Here is a 12,625-nt window from a genome sequence, read left to right on the forward strand (position 1 = left end):
CGTTTGAAGTATCACTATACAGCAACCCATCATCCATCACAGTCAAAAGGAAGGAAAAGCTAGGAGCAATACACATTTGCTGTTTGAAGACGGAGGGAATAGATTAAGCTACACCTTGCGGAGGCACACGAAGCCTAGCTGCTAGTTATGCCATCGTATCGGCACTCATACAGTACTTCCTTTTAACAAGGTATAAAGCTTCTGTCTGGAAAAAGCTGGGAAAAAAAAAAAAAAGATCATGAGAACTATCACTCTCCATAGTTATCATATTACCGGCTTTACAGAGCTCCAGTTCATCCAAAATACTGACTTGAACACTGATGTCAATGATAACCCTTGGCTTCCTTAGGCATCGAGTACAGATCAGAAAAAAACTGGCCCAAAACATTGATTTTCAACCACAAAACACTGCCAGAAATCTAGTACTTGCAACACAATTATCTGGTGTTGCAGTTAACACATTAATTCCGCAGACAACAGTCACAAGTACTTACTAAAAATACGGATATGTTTCCTAAAGGTAATGTGAAGCTTTATTTAAGATGACAAAGCTTTTTCGTAACAGTGCAGGGTGCAAATTTCCAGTACGAAGACACTCAGAAGATCTGCTGCTCGAAGAGGATCTTCTCAAACCCTGGGGGAGGCGTGTGGTAAAATTCACTGAACTGACAATCCAGAATGGCACTGTCATCAACTGCGGGAAAGAATCAAACAGAAGGAATTAGAGAAGGAACATTCAGAGTTTCATCCTCTATTACACCACCTTCCCAGATCATTCCTTACCTATGCACAGGAGAATTAAATGAAATCTCTCCAACAAATTTGCTACAGCCCTGTACGCATCCCCAAGGAGAGCCAGTCACCTCTCTCTGCTGATATTTACTTTAGCCAGCACCAGTCCTTGATTTACCCAGAGTAAACTACCTCTGATTTCACGTTAGCAGGGCTTCAGACAATTCCATTCAAATTTTCTACTCTGTTTTTCTGTAAATCTGTAGACTAAGGACACTACTAGATGCACACTGCAAGGCTGTCACCTCCACAGCTACATATTTTTTCTGTCCACTTCCTATTTTCCCGGAGTTTTACAGGGTTTCAGCTGTCTGCAATCATTTCTCTGGAGGTTACCAAGATTTCAGAAGTCTGCAGTGGCTGGTGTCAGACCATCTGTTCTAGGATGTAATACGAAGAGAGCTTCCTTGACTGCTTCTTTAAGTTGGAAGTTAATGCTTTTTACAAAACCATTCCCAGTTTTGGACCCCTGCGTAAACTGTGGCACATGTGTTGGTAACCTTCAGTACAGAAAAAAGAAACTCCTGAGGACTGACATAGAAAAACTTTCATGTACTGCACAAACAAATAGAAATGCCCTGCTGGACAGCAAAGCTCTCTTTCAAAGATATTTTTCTCCAAATAAACCAGGTATATGAACAATATTAGATCAAAATAGGGGAGATTCATCCCCGTAGTTCGGTTTGAAATTTAGATAGCTCAGAACCAAGGTAGGAAAAACCTCTTATTAGCACATTTCTACAGTCCTGCAGCATTTATGCAGCGTTTGCATCGCCCTTGTGCAAAGGTGCCTCAAGTACAGCAGCTGTGGGGAGCAAACTTCAAGTTCACTTTCCTGTTTTGCACACTTGACACTGTGTTCACCTACTCCATCAGGTTTCTTTCAAACCGATATCCATAGTTCTGCTCTGAATTCTGGAAAGGGAAATGCTTAATAAGCTCTCTTCGCTGTGCTCAGATCCTTTCCCGTGACTAGAAGTGCACATTAAAATAAGGACTTTGGTATTTAAAATGTACACCAATGTTAAGTGCCACGCAAAATCAATTTGGAGGCTTCAGTTGTTACAGCAACATGTAAGAAACATGATAGTTATTGTGAAATTATGCCCACTTGCAGAAGAGGAGAATAAGAAACTGGCAATGAAAGGCTGCTGCATTCCCCTGGCACAGAACTCAGAAAAAAAGATGATTTATAATAGGCTAACAAGCTACCGAATGCTTTGTGAAAGCAACCTGCTTTCTCTACCACCATTTCCAAAATAAAGGGAAGACACAAGAATCAGCTATCACACCGTAACTCCTCTCCCACTGCTCGCCAAGCTTTTCACACGAGATCGGCCGTGCTGCGGGGCAGCTCCTGGCGGCCACAGCACTTCACCAGCGCCATCATGTGGCTTACAAACACACCACAAGATGACAATATTTCCACTCCTAATACCTCAGAAAGGTGCAAGTCTAAATTTATTGACCTCAAAGGTTCTACAGCATATCTATGAGTATTTTCTTCCTGCTCATAAAATGCAGTATTATGAATATGTCAAGATATAAATGGGAACATGCCAACAGTTCATTGGGAACCAACCGTGAAATGAAATAATTATCCACATCATATAGCTAATGGTATCTCAAGAAAATGAGATAAATGAGCTTGGGGGAAGACACTGCTTAGACAAGACTCTCACGTGGGAACAAAGATAAAGCAGAGAAAGCTGGAGGTGCAGTGGTGGGGATCCAATAAGCAGTGATCGTCTGCTGTAAGTTGTAAGACAACTCAGAGTGCAGCTCAGATTATGTGCTGCCTTTCGGATGAGATGTTAAACAGCCTTCTGACTGCTTGGGATCTACAAAAACACCGCCAAGTTCTGGAAGAGTAAATTGTTAACACACGCCTTGGCCAAATTCCAGCTCCCGTAATTCATAAATTCGTTCTTAAACTGCCTATGAGGGGATTAATTGGACGTGGTAGTGGTTTCTGCTTCAAAATCGCTCTGCTGTATCGATAGGTGCTGGCAAGAGCAGCCACCACAGCTCACCCACCAGTTGCAGCATTTCAGCACCTTGGTGCTGCAGCAAGGAGCTCGCCCATCAGACAGCAAGCTACAGGACTACGTTAGAGTTATTGTTTCCATAAGAGAATACAAGTGGCAATTCAGTATCTATTCATATTTAACACCGAATACATTTATGAAGTGTGAAATTAATGGGCATAAACGCCAAGCTGCAGAGATAAACTAGATTAGCCCACATGTCCATACTAGGTTGAATTTTTGTTTTTATTTCATCTGCTTCAGAGGTTTTTTACCCCGCAACTTTTAGATTAATTGCAGGAACTTCCCGGCTTGTTGGATGTGGATACTTTGTCAGCAGTGCTCTTTTTTTCTAGCTATTAAACAGCACTAAAAAATGAAGTGAAGATACCTTTGAAGTGAAATACCTTTGTATTCTCCTAGCTTTGTGTCTCCAAGCAATTCTTCATTGTAGTTGCCAGAACGAATGATTGAGGTGTGACTGGAAAAACGTGTGCTCCATCCAAGTGAGGAGGAGAATTCACAAGACAGACTTGGGGCAAAAATACTTTATGTACTACAAAACGGTTTGAAAATCTCCTACTTACCATAGACCACTGGATAGACAGTCCCTCGGATTCCTGAAGCTGGACAATGCATGTTCTTCCCATTTAAATATACATTTAATTCTACATGGTCATATGTAATGCCCTACAAAGCACAGAAAAATAAAAACAAACAAACAAGCCATCATCAACAAGTTGATACACACAAGATTGCTACTTTAATTAGCTTTTTCAGCCACAGGCAGATTTTAACACCATTATGCAAACCACAGCACTCCAGAAAACTTCACTTGAAATAGTTCTGCACAGGCCTAGAAGTTAATAAATGATCAGGAACATTTGTATTTTCAAATACTTGGGATTCCTCAATGCTCGTTCAATTTAGATGCAATCAGTACTGTACACATCTTACTAAGGCCAGTTTACAAAAGACATTTCCAAACTATTCCTCACCACGGCTCAGAATCACAAAATTTCCAATGGATATTAAGCACTTTGCAGTCTTCTTTTTTGTACCTTCCCATGGAAATGACTTCCCTAACTAACGACACTATGAGCTCAGTTATTTGACCACCGCTCCACACACATCATGACAAACATGCTGACCAGAGAGTAGGAAGCAAACATTCACAAGGTAATAAATGACTTATTTGTTAGACAAGGGATTTTTTTTTTCCTGGCTGTTTTGGTGTTGCTGAGCGTGGCACTTGGTGTTGTCATTTGCTGCCTCGGAAATCTCTTTTCATGACAGAACACAATGAATTGACATCTATGAAAACTGGGGGGTCACCAAAGTAACACATCAGCTACATTTTTGTGACTGATTGAAGTTGTTGGAGGCTACACTGTCTGACCAAACCCTGAAACAGCCTGCAACCCTCCACGAAAACAACTTCAGAAGGGGATTAAAAGAATAACGGAGCGTCTGAGGTGAAGGGTGGAGGAATCAGCTTCAGCTATTTAGGGCTTCTAGGGATGAAATTTCTAACCATTGCTATACAGAAGCAAGGTTACCCAGCAAGAAAAAGCAGCAGGGATAAATGGTCTACATTTCATGGCTCCCACGTGTTTTTGAAAATAAGTCTTTAACAGGACATTGAGAAAACGACAGTAATAAGCTAGAAGCCTCTGAATGCCAAGCCATAAAGATATTTTGGGAACAGTGAGGTACAAACATCTTAGGATTCTCACTTTGCTCTCATTCTTCAATCGTCTTCCCACTGAGCATTACCCTCTCCTCATTTAATCCGCACTTAATCTCTCTCTCCTTCCCTATGAAATTTTGGCTAAAAATACAATCCATCGGTCAGCCAGGCCCTCTCTCTGCTCCCTTCTAATTATTAACCGATCAGCTGAGGGATCTAGAGTTCAGCTGGGCACGGAGGCAGGCCACATAACACATTCCAGAGCGTAATTTGTTCAGGAAAGTCCCATCTCAAACAGCGCAGGACCCTTCTGACAGGAGTCATCAGCCAGCTGGACACAGCAACTGGGCTGTGACACAGCAGGAGAGGCCACTTCACAAACCCTGGTGAAGTCTGTTCCCCACTCAGCATCACACAGATGCTCAGAACAAAGTCTGCTGATCCATTCAAACACAACAGGAGTTCACATCAGCACTTTCCAAACTGGGAGACGACAATAATCTGACTGAAACGGTCGGTCTGACCACACAGCAGCTGTAAGTAAAGAGAAATCCGGGACCAGCTGGAAAAGATACAGCAGTTTTAGGAAACTCACCACCACGTCGCCCTCCTGTGGCAAGTTGTTTGCTGGTAGTCTGTTTTTCTCCTCGTTGTTGTAATAGAGAGCTCCATCATTCCTCATCACCAGACTGTGCACGTCTCGACCCAGGGGAATTTGATTCAAGTTTGCTTTCTGGGTTGCAACTCCAATACCCCAAATCCCTAAAACATGAGATTAACACAATAAGAAAAAAAAATATATATATATATTTATATACGTGATTTTGATATCTGACTGAAGCAGGACACTATAAAGAATATAATGTGTTATAACTAGTGCCATGGAGGTATTTACTACCAGTCAGTATCTATTGGAAATACCAGCAGTCACAAAAGATTGGAGATATCCTGATGATATCAAGATATCCTATCCTGAAAACACAGATCCAGAGAATTCTAACCACTTGGCTTAACTTTTACTCCTAAAAAATACTAGAAAACAACTCTGAGAACCCGGGAAGATGTAAAAAATAAATCCAACTAGCACGGATTTGCGAACAATGAATCAAGTTGAAACAACGCAATTTTATTTTTCAGCTGGTTAGAGCAGCCCTAGGGAAAAAGGAGAAATGGTAAATATGACAGATACTGATTTGGTAATGTTTTGGGACCTCATACAACATTCAAATACTCAAATGAGTAAAATGTGGTTGAGGTGAAGATACAGCAAGGCAAGTGCACAACTGGTTAGGAAACTGTACTCGGAGGCTACTCATCAGTAGCACTCTATCAGATCAAAAAGATGATGTGAGTGGGGTTTCAGATTTTGCAGGGAATGCCTGAGGTCAGATGCTGTTCCGTATGCACATGAGTGGCTTGAATAACACGACAATTTGCTTGTTAAACGTGCTGCCAGTATCAACCTGACAGGAGTACAAGCTCTTCAGAGGCCAATTTTTAAATAATCCCAATAAATTGGTTAAGATGTCTGAAATACTGAGAAAGCATTTATTTCTTTCTGAATTACAAAGAGCAGCAGATAAGGAGGAATAAGTAGCAAAAGTACAATAGTGCCCTGGCAACCAGTTCAAAGAATATAATTTGAGTGTTATCACACAGCACACGCCATATTTGAGTGTGTCGTACTGTTGTGAAAAGCTTCTGGATGTCGTGTATAAATTAAACATGTTATATATGAAGTCCACAAAGGACATCGACTGCTGCTGCAGCTGGAGCAGAGCATCCATTTAAAGCATCATCCCTCACAAGTCAGGTCAATTAGGGACAGTTTAGAAGAAACAAGAAAACCAATCAAAAACGTGTAAAAATATCGTGTATAAGTAGACAATGAAAAAACTGGGGCTCGTTAATCTTCAGAAGACTAAAACAAAGCAAAAATATAAGAAAATTAATTTCAAAAGACACAATTGCAGAACAATTCATTCTAATATTTACAAATCCAGAGTGAAAACAAAATTCAGACTGGGCTTTGTAAAACTTTCCCATAGTCAGGTTAAGTGACCCCTGGTAGACTGCGCAGGGAAACTTCTGTGAAGTTTTAAGCTAAGCAATCTGTAACTCTCCTGCCCTGGGGCACAGGACGAGATGAGGCCGGGCTCACAGAAGAGTTTATTTCCTGTGTTTCTGAAGCGTAACAACGCAGATACAGTACTTGTGTGAATGATGACAGTACATGAACAACAGCTGCAGCTGAGTTGATTCTCCCCCTCAACAGAAAGGATGCTAAAATCGACAGATTAAGACTGAGCTGGGGTTTATACGTCGTTTAAAACCAAGCTGGTTTAAGAACAAATGGCTTGAGTGTGAGGTGTTTTAGATGGGTTCATGTTCACAGCGCCAGCACTCCAAGCCAACTGAGTGCAAACAATCCTCACCCAAAAAGCACTGGGTTCAAGCTCCAGTATTGTGAAGCCAGTCTCTGGACGAACACCTCCCTTCTTCCTTCGTCTCCCTATGCTTTGAGAAAGAACAGCCTCACCTTTAATGTCTGATGTTTTTAAAAACACAGGCTGATTTCTAATATTGTAATACAAATAAGCCTGGAGTGCCCTCTGTACGAGTGAAGATGACTGGATTAGTAAGAGTAAAATGTTCCCAAATTTATTCATTTTCTGCTACCTTGCACTGCAAATCTGTACAATACAGGGTGCTGAAAGGCTCCGCTTGATAAAGCAGTGTTGAAAAAAGTGCTACACACTTGATTTGAAGTGCAAAGCATAGCACGAGGCACATTACTATTGGTCAAGCACAGTACACCTTAACAGCAAATCAAGGTAGACAAATAGCCAGAAATATTGCTGGATAAACTGCACTATTAAAAAGCTAACACTTCATAGCTAGCGTTTGATGTGGTCACGAATATGTACTTACCAAAATACGTTTCTAAAGTGTTCAGTGAAAAGCACGCATACAGCAGCATACAAAATAATATGGTGTTTTAGGATTTGCATTCACCATTCTTTTCAGTATTGCAGAGCCACAATTAAGGATAAGAATAATAAGAAGAAAAAGATTTCCTTTTACAGAACGACAACTTGTAAGAGTCTCCAATATTCACAAAGTTCAAGGATGCAATGTGAAAGATGCACGTGCTCGGCATTTGAGATACGACCAACAGCAGGCAATCCGACATACCTTCCACGTTTAAAGTTGTACATTTTTGCTGACTAACCTGTGGACTGGATTTTAAACTCAAAATAGCTCTTGTTCTGATGCAAAGGTGCGTTGGCTAGGCAGCCTCCTGTGCCACATATTCTCCTGCCGTTTTTAACAATGACAACATCTGTTCCTGCAAGAAGAAAACAAAACACAGAACTTCAAAACATTTTCAGAAGTCTGGAAGCGGCCCTTAAAAGCCCTAGACATGGAGAAAAAATTTTGTTCTTTCAGCCCCAAGTAAGAGCTTCATTAGTCCAAGAGAATTACGACGACGGGCCATGCTTTGAAGTAAGAAACGGGAGGCTGTTTATGGGCTGGTTCATCTTTCAAGTCGGGTTTATTTATTTAAAACCTATACGCTGCTCTAATTTCACCTCCTGGGCTTTGAGGCACCACGCTGATCACAGCCTTTGCTCAGCCACATCAGAGGCATAACTTACAACGTAGTCAGAGGGGTTCGCCGTGAGGAGGACCTAAGCCCCGTACCCTGTACTGGAGAAAAACGTTCTGCAGGGAGAAGGGAAGGCACAGCAGGTAGAAACGTTTGATGGACTCCTGAGGCGTTCAGTTATTCTCAGGTGAAGCCCTTTTGTTAGAAAGATGCCTGCCAATATGGAGAGGGGGGAAAAAAAAATACAAAATGTTTCTTCTTCCAGCAGAAGACTTCACCTACAGATACCGTTGGCACGGCCATGAGTACAGTTGACTCCCCAGGTCCCAAACAGGCCAGGAATCGTGCTCAAAAGCTGCTTTTTCCTCCTCGCTGGGCTGTGGATGAGGGGCTGGGCACGGCTTGGTGTTAAAATCACCTCAAGAAGAGTTTGGGCAGGGCTGCGGTGGTCCTGCTCCTTCCCAGGTGCTGAGGAAGGCGGCCGCGTACCGCTCGCCTCACCTGAACCTAACCCAAACCTCTTTTTATTTTTATTTTAATTTATTTTTATGTTTATTTTTATTTTTTTCGGCTTCCTCCGCCAACTCTCCCGATGTGAAGCCCTCAGAGTGGGCTGCACCCCCAGGCACCTGCCGCCGACCCCTCCCCGCGCCCTCCCACCACAAGCAAGGCGAGCGCCCCTTGAGGCTTCCCCCTCCCATCTTCACGCACGGCGACCCCAAAAAGACACCTTTTTCCCCCAAAACAACCCCCGTGGGCGACACCTCCCCGAGGCTGAGGGGCAGCCGCGCCCCGCCGCGCTCACCCATGCGCTGCGTGTCGAGCTGCACCGCCGGCATCTCCTTCAGCGGGATGTGCCCGGCGCCGCCATCCCGGCACCAGCGGAGGCAGCAGAAGACGGAGGCGGCCATGGCTTGGCCGGGCTGAGCCGAGCCGGGATGGGATGAGCCGAGCCGAGCCGGGCCGGGCCGGGCCAAGCGCGCAGCCGCCGCCAGAGCCGCGAGATGGCGGCGGGGCCCGGCGCCCTCTGGCGGGCGGGAGGAGGCGGCGGGAGGGCGCGACATGGCGGGGCGCTGAGGGGAGCGCAGGGAGGGCGGCCCTTGGAGGGGACAAAACACGGCCCTCGGGGGGAACAACCGGGCAGGTTGGGCTCGGCTGAGCCTCCCCTGCGGCTCCCCGGCACTGAGGGGTGGTTATCCGAAGGGGGGAGCCCCCCCGGACCCCGCTTTGCTGCCTTCACCCCGCTTGCCGCTCGGGTTTTCTGTCAGAGAAACTCCAGTAAATGTAGTGCTGCTGGTCCACAATGCTCTGCCAACACCAAAATACATGCGTTTAAAGCCATATTTACCTCCCATTTGGGATAAAATTGTTCCTCGTGGTGCTCGTCTGCCACCTCATTTCGCTACGTTTCACCTAGAAAGCTCCCTTAAGTTTTTCCCCCATACGCACCTAACGTAACCCATGTGGTACAACATCGCCTGTCTTGGGGACTTTAGGGGTTTTCACATCCTTTATTAAAGAACAGCTTCACAGCAAGAAATATCTTACTGGTCTGGATGAGCTGCATCAGTCACACCTACCCCTTCGCTTGAAACATGAGGTGAAACGCTGCCTTCCTCCAAACTGTGCCTAAAACCAAGCTGATTTTAAGAGCGGCTCTAAAATACGCTTCCTTTCTTTTATTGGACTTACTGTTACAGCCCATAAACATTTGGGGTCAAGAGCTGACTTCCTTAAAATATGCCAAATGGGATTATTCTTGGACTTCTAAGAAGTAAATATTAGGTGGAAACTGATGTTTATTCATTTCGTGTGTAGGGCACCGTCGTTCCCGTCGGTAGCTCGTTGTTCACATAATTAGTCCCATTTAAGTCACTGCGGGATTTTTATTGTCTGTCGCACACTGCGGGTTTGTTACAGTAAATGCTAAATGACAAATGTTAATATATTATTAAAAAAAAAGACTTAGGAGGAGATGCAACCTCCGGATGACTTCCCATCCTATTTCTTCTCTGTGCCCCAATACTCTCCTTTCTTTCCTCAAAAGACCACTGGGGAAACGAGTGCATGTTGCCAGCGTTGCCAAAGCTGTCGGACTAAAGGGCAAAAAGGCTTTAGGGGACAGTCGCTGGCACTTCCCCACTCCACTGCTTTCTTACTGGAGATCCCAGTGTCACCAGTCTCCAGCTCCCAGTGGCTGTGGTGCTGGGTGTCCCCCAGAGCCAGCGCCAAGCCCGGTGCTGGTGACAGCTCGGTGTCCCCATGGGATGCGTGGTAAAGCCACAAAGCCCCACCTGGGAAAACTAACAAGGCTGGTCAGGTGGAAAAAGGGAATGTCAGCCGGTAATAAATACAGCTTTTTGTATGCCTTTTGTGGAGGAGGAGGTGAGAAACACCACCAAGATAGTACCATATTTGTAATTTTTTCTTGACAGCCTGTTTAGAGCATACTTGAACAGTGAGATTTCACAAAATTTGTTCAATGCCCAAGCAGCTGCCCCGAGGAAATGGAGATCTGGGCTCCAGCATTCACATGTATAACTGTGGTTGGCAATGAAGGGTTAATGCGGCGTCTGCTGAATTTCTTGAATGTGCATTTCTTTCGCTGGGGAGGCCAAGTATTTAGGGCCCTCCCACACTGGAAGCAAAATTATGCTCAGCATGCCTAAACATGCTTGTTGCTCGCAGGATTTTAGCTTTTTTTTTTTTTTCTTTTTTTTTTTTTTCCTTGAACAGTAGCAGCAGAGACATTTTGTCTGGGAACCATGTTAGAAGAATGGGAAGAAGAACGGAAAAGAAGACCAGGTCTCATCCATTTCACAGACGTGGGAGTGCTGGAGATTGTGCTGGAAGAGAAGGGTGGTCATTGACTTGCTTTGTTCCCTTGCTCAGAGCTTCATTCACAAAACACAACTGTCCCTCATTAGCCCTGCAAAATAGCTCCGCAGGCTGCAAATACATCTGGATAAGGTTCCCTGATATCACCAAATTTGCAGGAGAGAGGGGAACTATGTATCACCCGTTGTTCCAGCATGTAATACAACATCACTAATCAGTCTCAGCACAATAATTCCTCTTCATAGAGCACTAGGCCTTGCTCCTCCACTGCCACAAGCTTTATGGAGGCGTTTCCACCTGTGAAAACCAATTAAAAAAGAAAAAAAAAAAGTTATTAAATATGCTGGAATAGATGTAGTAACATCTTCGTGGGGCTTGCACAGAGGTAAATGATAGCGCAGGACTGGAAAATCAAGGTTTGTTTACTGAAAGCAGTCCTTCCACTCACAGGGTCAGGCCTGTGGTTTGGAAGATGATACAGACAAGGTCTCCGATGAAAAACAGGTTGTGCTCTTACTCCTCAAATCTTCCTTACAACGTCTTCTGGGGAGGGTGTACTTTCTGTAGGAAGTCTCCTACTTCATGCAGTCAAGCCGACACTCGCCAAGTCACAGCAGAAATTGTGTACGAAAATTAATTTTGTTCCCAGTTGTTCTATTTGCTTTGGAGGTCACTTCCCCTTTCCTGTCTATGCCGGAGAAGCAGAACCCATCAGGGCAGGGCTTTGATCTATAGGCAATCACAAACCTCATTAAAGCCGACAGGCGCGCTGGCCAGGAAGGAGCAATTAAGCTCTTTTAGGGTGTAAGATAGCGAGAGCCTAGAAACCACTGCCCAGGGCACAGGGCTGCACAGCCAGGCACTGGGATGAGCTAATTCGTGTGAGCAAGCACTAATTTGGGGAAAGTCAGAGCTCTCTGGGGACCGCTTGCGAGCGCGGCAGCAAGAGCGCAGATTGGTTGCAGCTGTGTTTGCCTGCGTGCATGTCAGGGAGCGGAAACACCAGGCGAGAGCCAGCAGACAGTGGGAGAAGCAGTGGTGCATGGCCCTGAGAAAAAGCCAGGGGACAGCTTCTTCTGGGCAAGCATCCTGGCGAGAGCAGCAAACTTGGAGCGCCGCGCCGTATTCCCTCCCATTTGCTTCCTCTGCGTGCAAGGAAATGGGACGTGGCTGCACGTTCTCCATAAATAAATGGGATCACACTGCGGAGATAACTGAATTCACCACCATGTTAGTTTTCCTCCTAACGGGAAAATCTGGCGACGGGCTGAATATTAGTTAACTGTGCGGGTCAAAGTTCTGCGCGGAAAACTACGGAGCTTTTCGGTGCTGCTAAAATATTCATCAGGGACCCTGCAGACACCGAGGCAGTCTCTGACATTCAGACCTCAAAACTGCAGGCGATTGTTTCGGTTGCTGATGGTCCTTTATGAACTTTTAATGCCCAGTATTTCTACAATGCCTATGAAAAGCAGTTTTTATGGAACAATAACAAGCAAGTGCTTTCTCTGATCCCTCTTTTGGAGTGTTTAATACAGCCCAGATGTATCTGTTGAAAAAAGAAGTGTGGCCAGATGCAATATACATGTAGCTGTGCGACGTTTATGCACGGCTAAGGTGTTTGACACACAGGGCTGCTGTGAATAGTTGATTTGTGTTGTCTCACAG

At 44.6% G+C, this 12,625-nt stretch overlaps 1 protein-coding gene across 1 annotated transcript; it reads right to left on the reverse strand.

Moving 5' to 3' along the window:
• Positions 1-508: 508 nt before the first annotated feature.
• Positions 509-9,081, reverse strand: SPRYD7 (SPRY domain containing 7). Its single transcript, XM_032193735.1, has 5 exons — positions 8,925-9,081; positions 7,742-7,858; positions 5,105-5,271; positions 3,407-3,509; positions 509-694 (listed from the first exon to the last, which is right to left on the reverse strand). The coding sequence occupies exons 1-5, from the start codon at positions 9,028-9,030 to the stop codon at positions 597-599; spliced, it is 591 nt and encodes a 196-aa protein (XP_032049626.1). The 5' UTR covers positions 9,031-9,081; the 3' UTR covers positions 509-596.
• Positions 9,082-12,625: the final 3,544 nt, after the last annotated feature.

This window comes from Aythya fuligula, chromosome 1 (genome assembly GCF_009819795.1).
Source record: "Aythya fuligula isolate bAytFul2 chromosome 1, bAytFul2.pri, whole genome shotgun sequence".
In the NCBI taxonomy this organism is placed as follows: Eukaryota; Metazoa; Chordata; class Aves; order Anseriformes; family Anatidae; genus Aythya; species Aythya fuligula.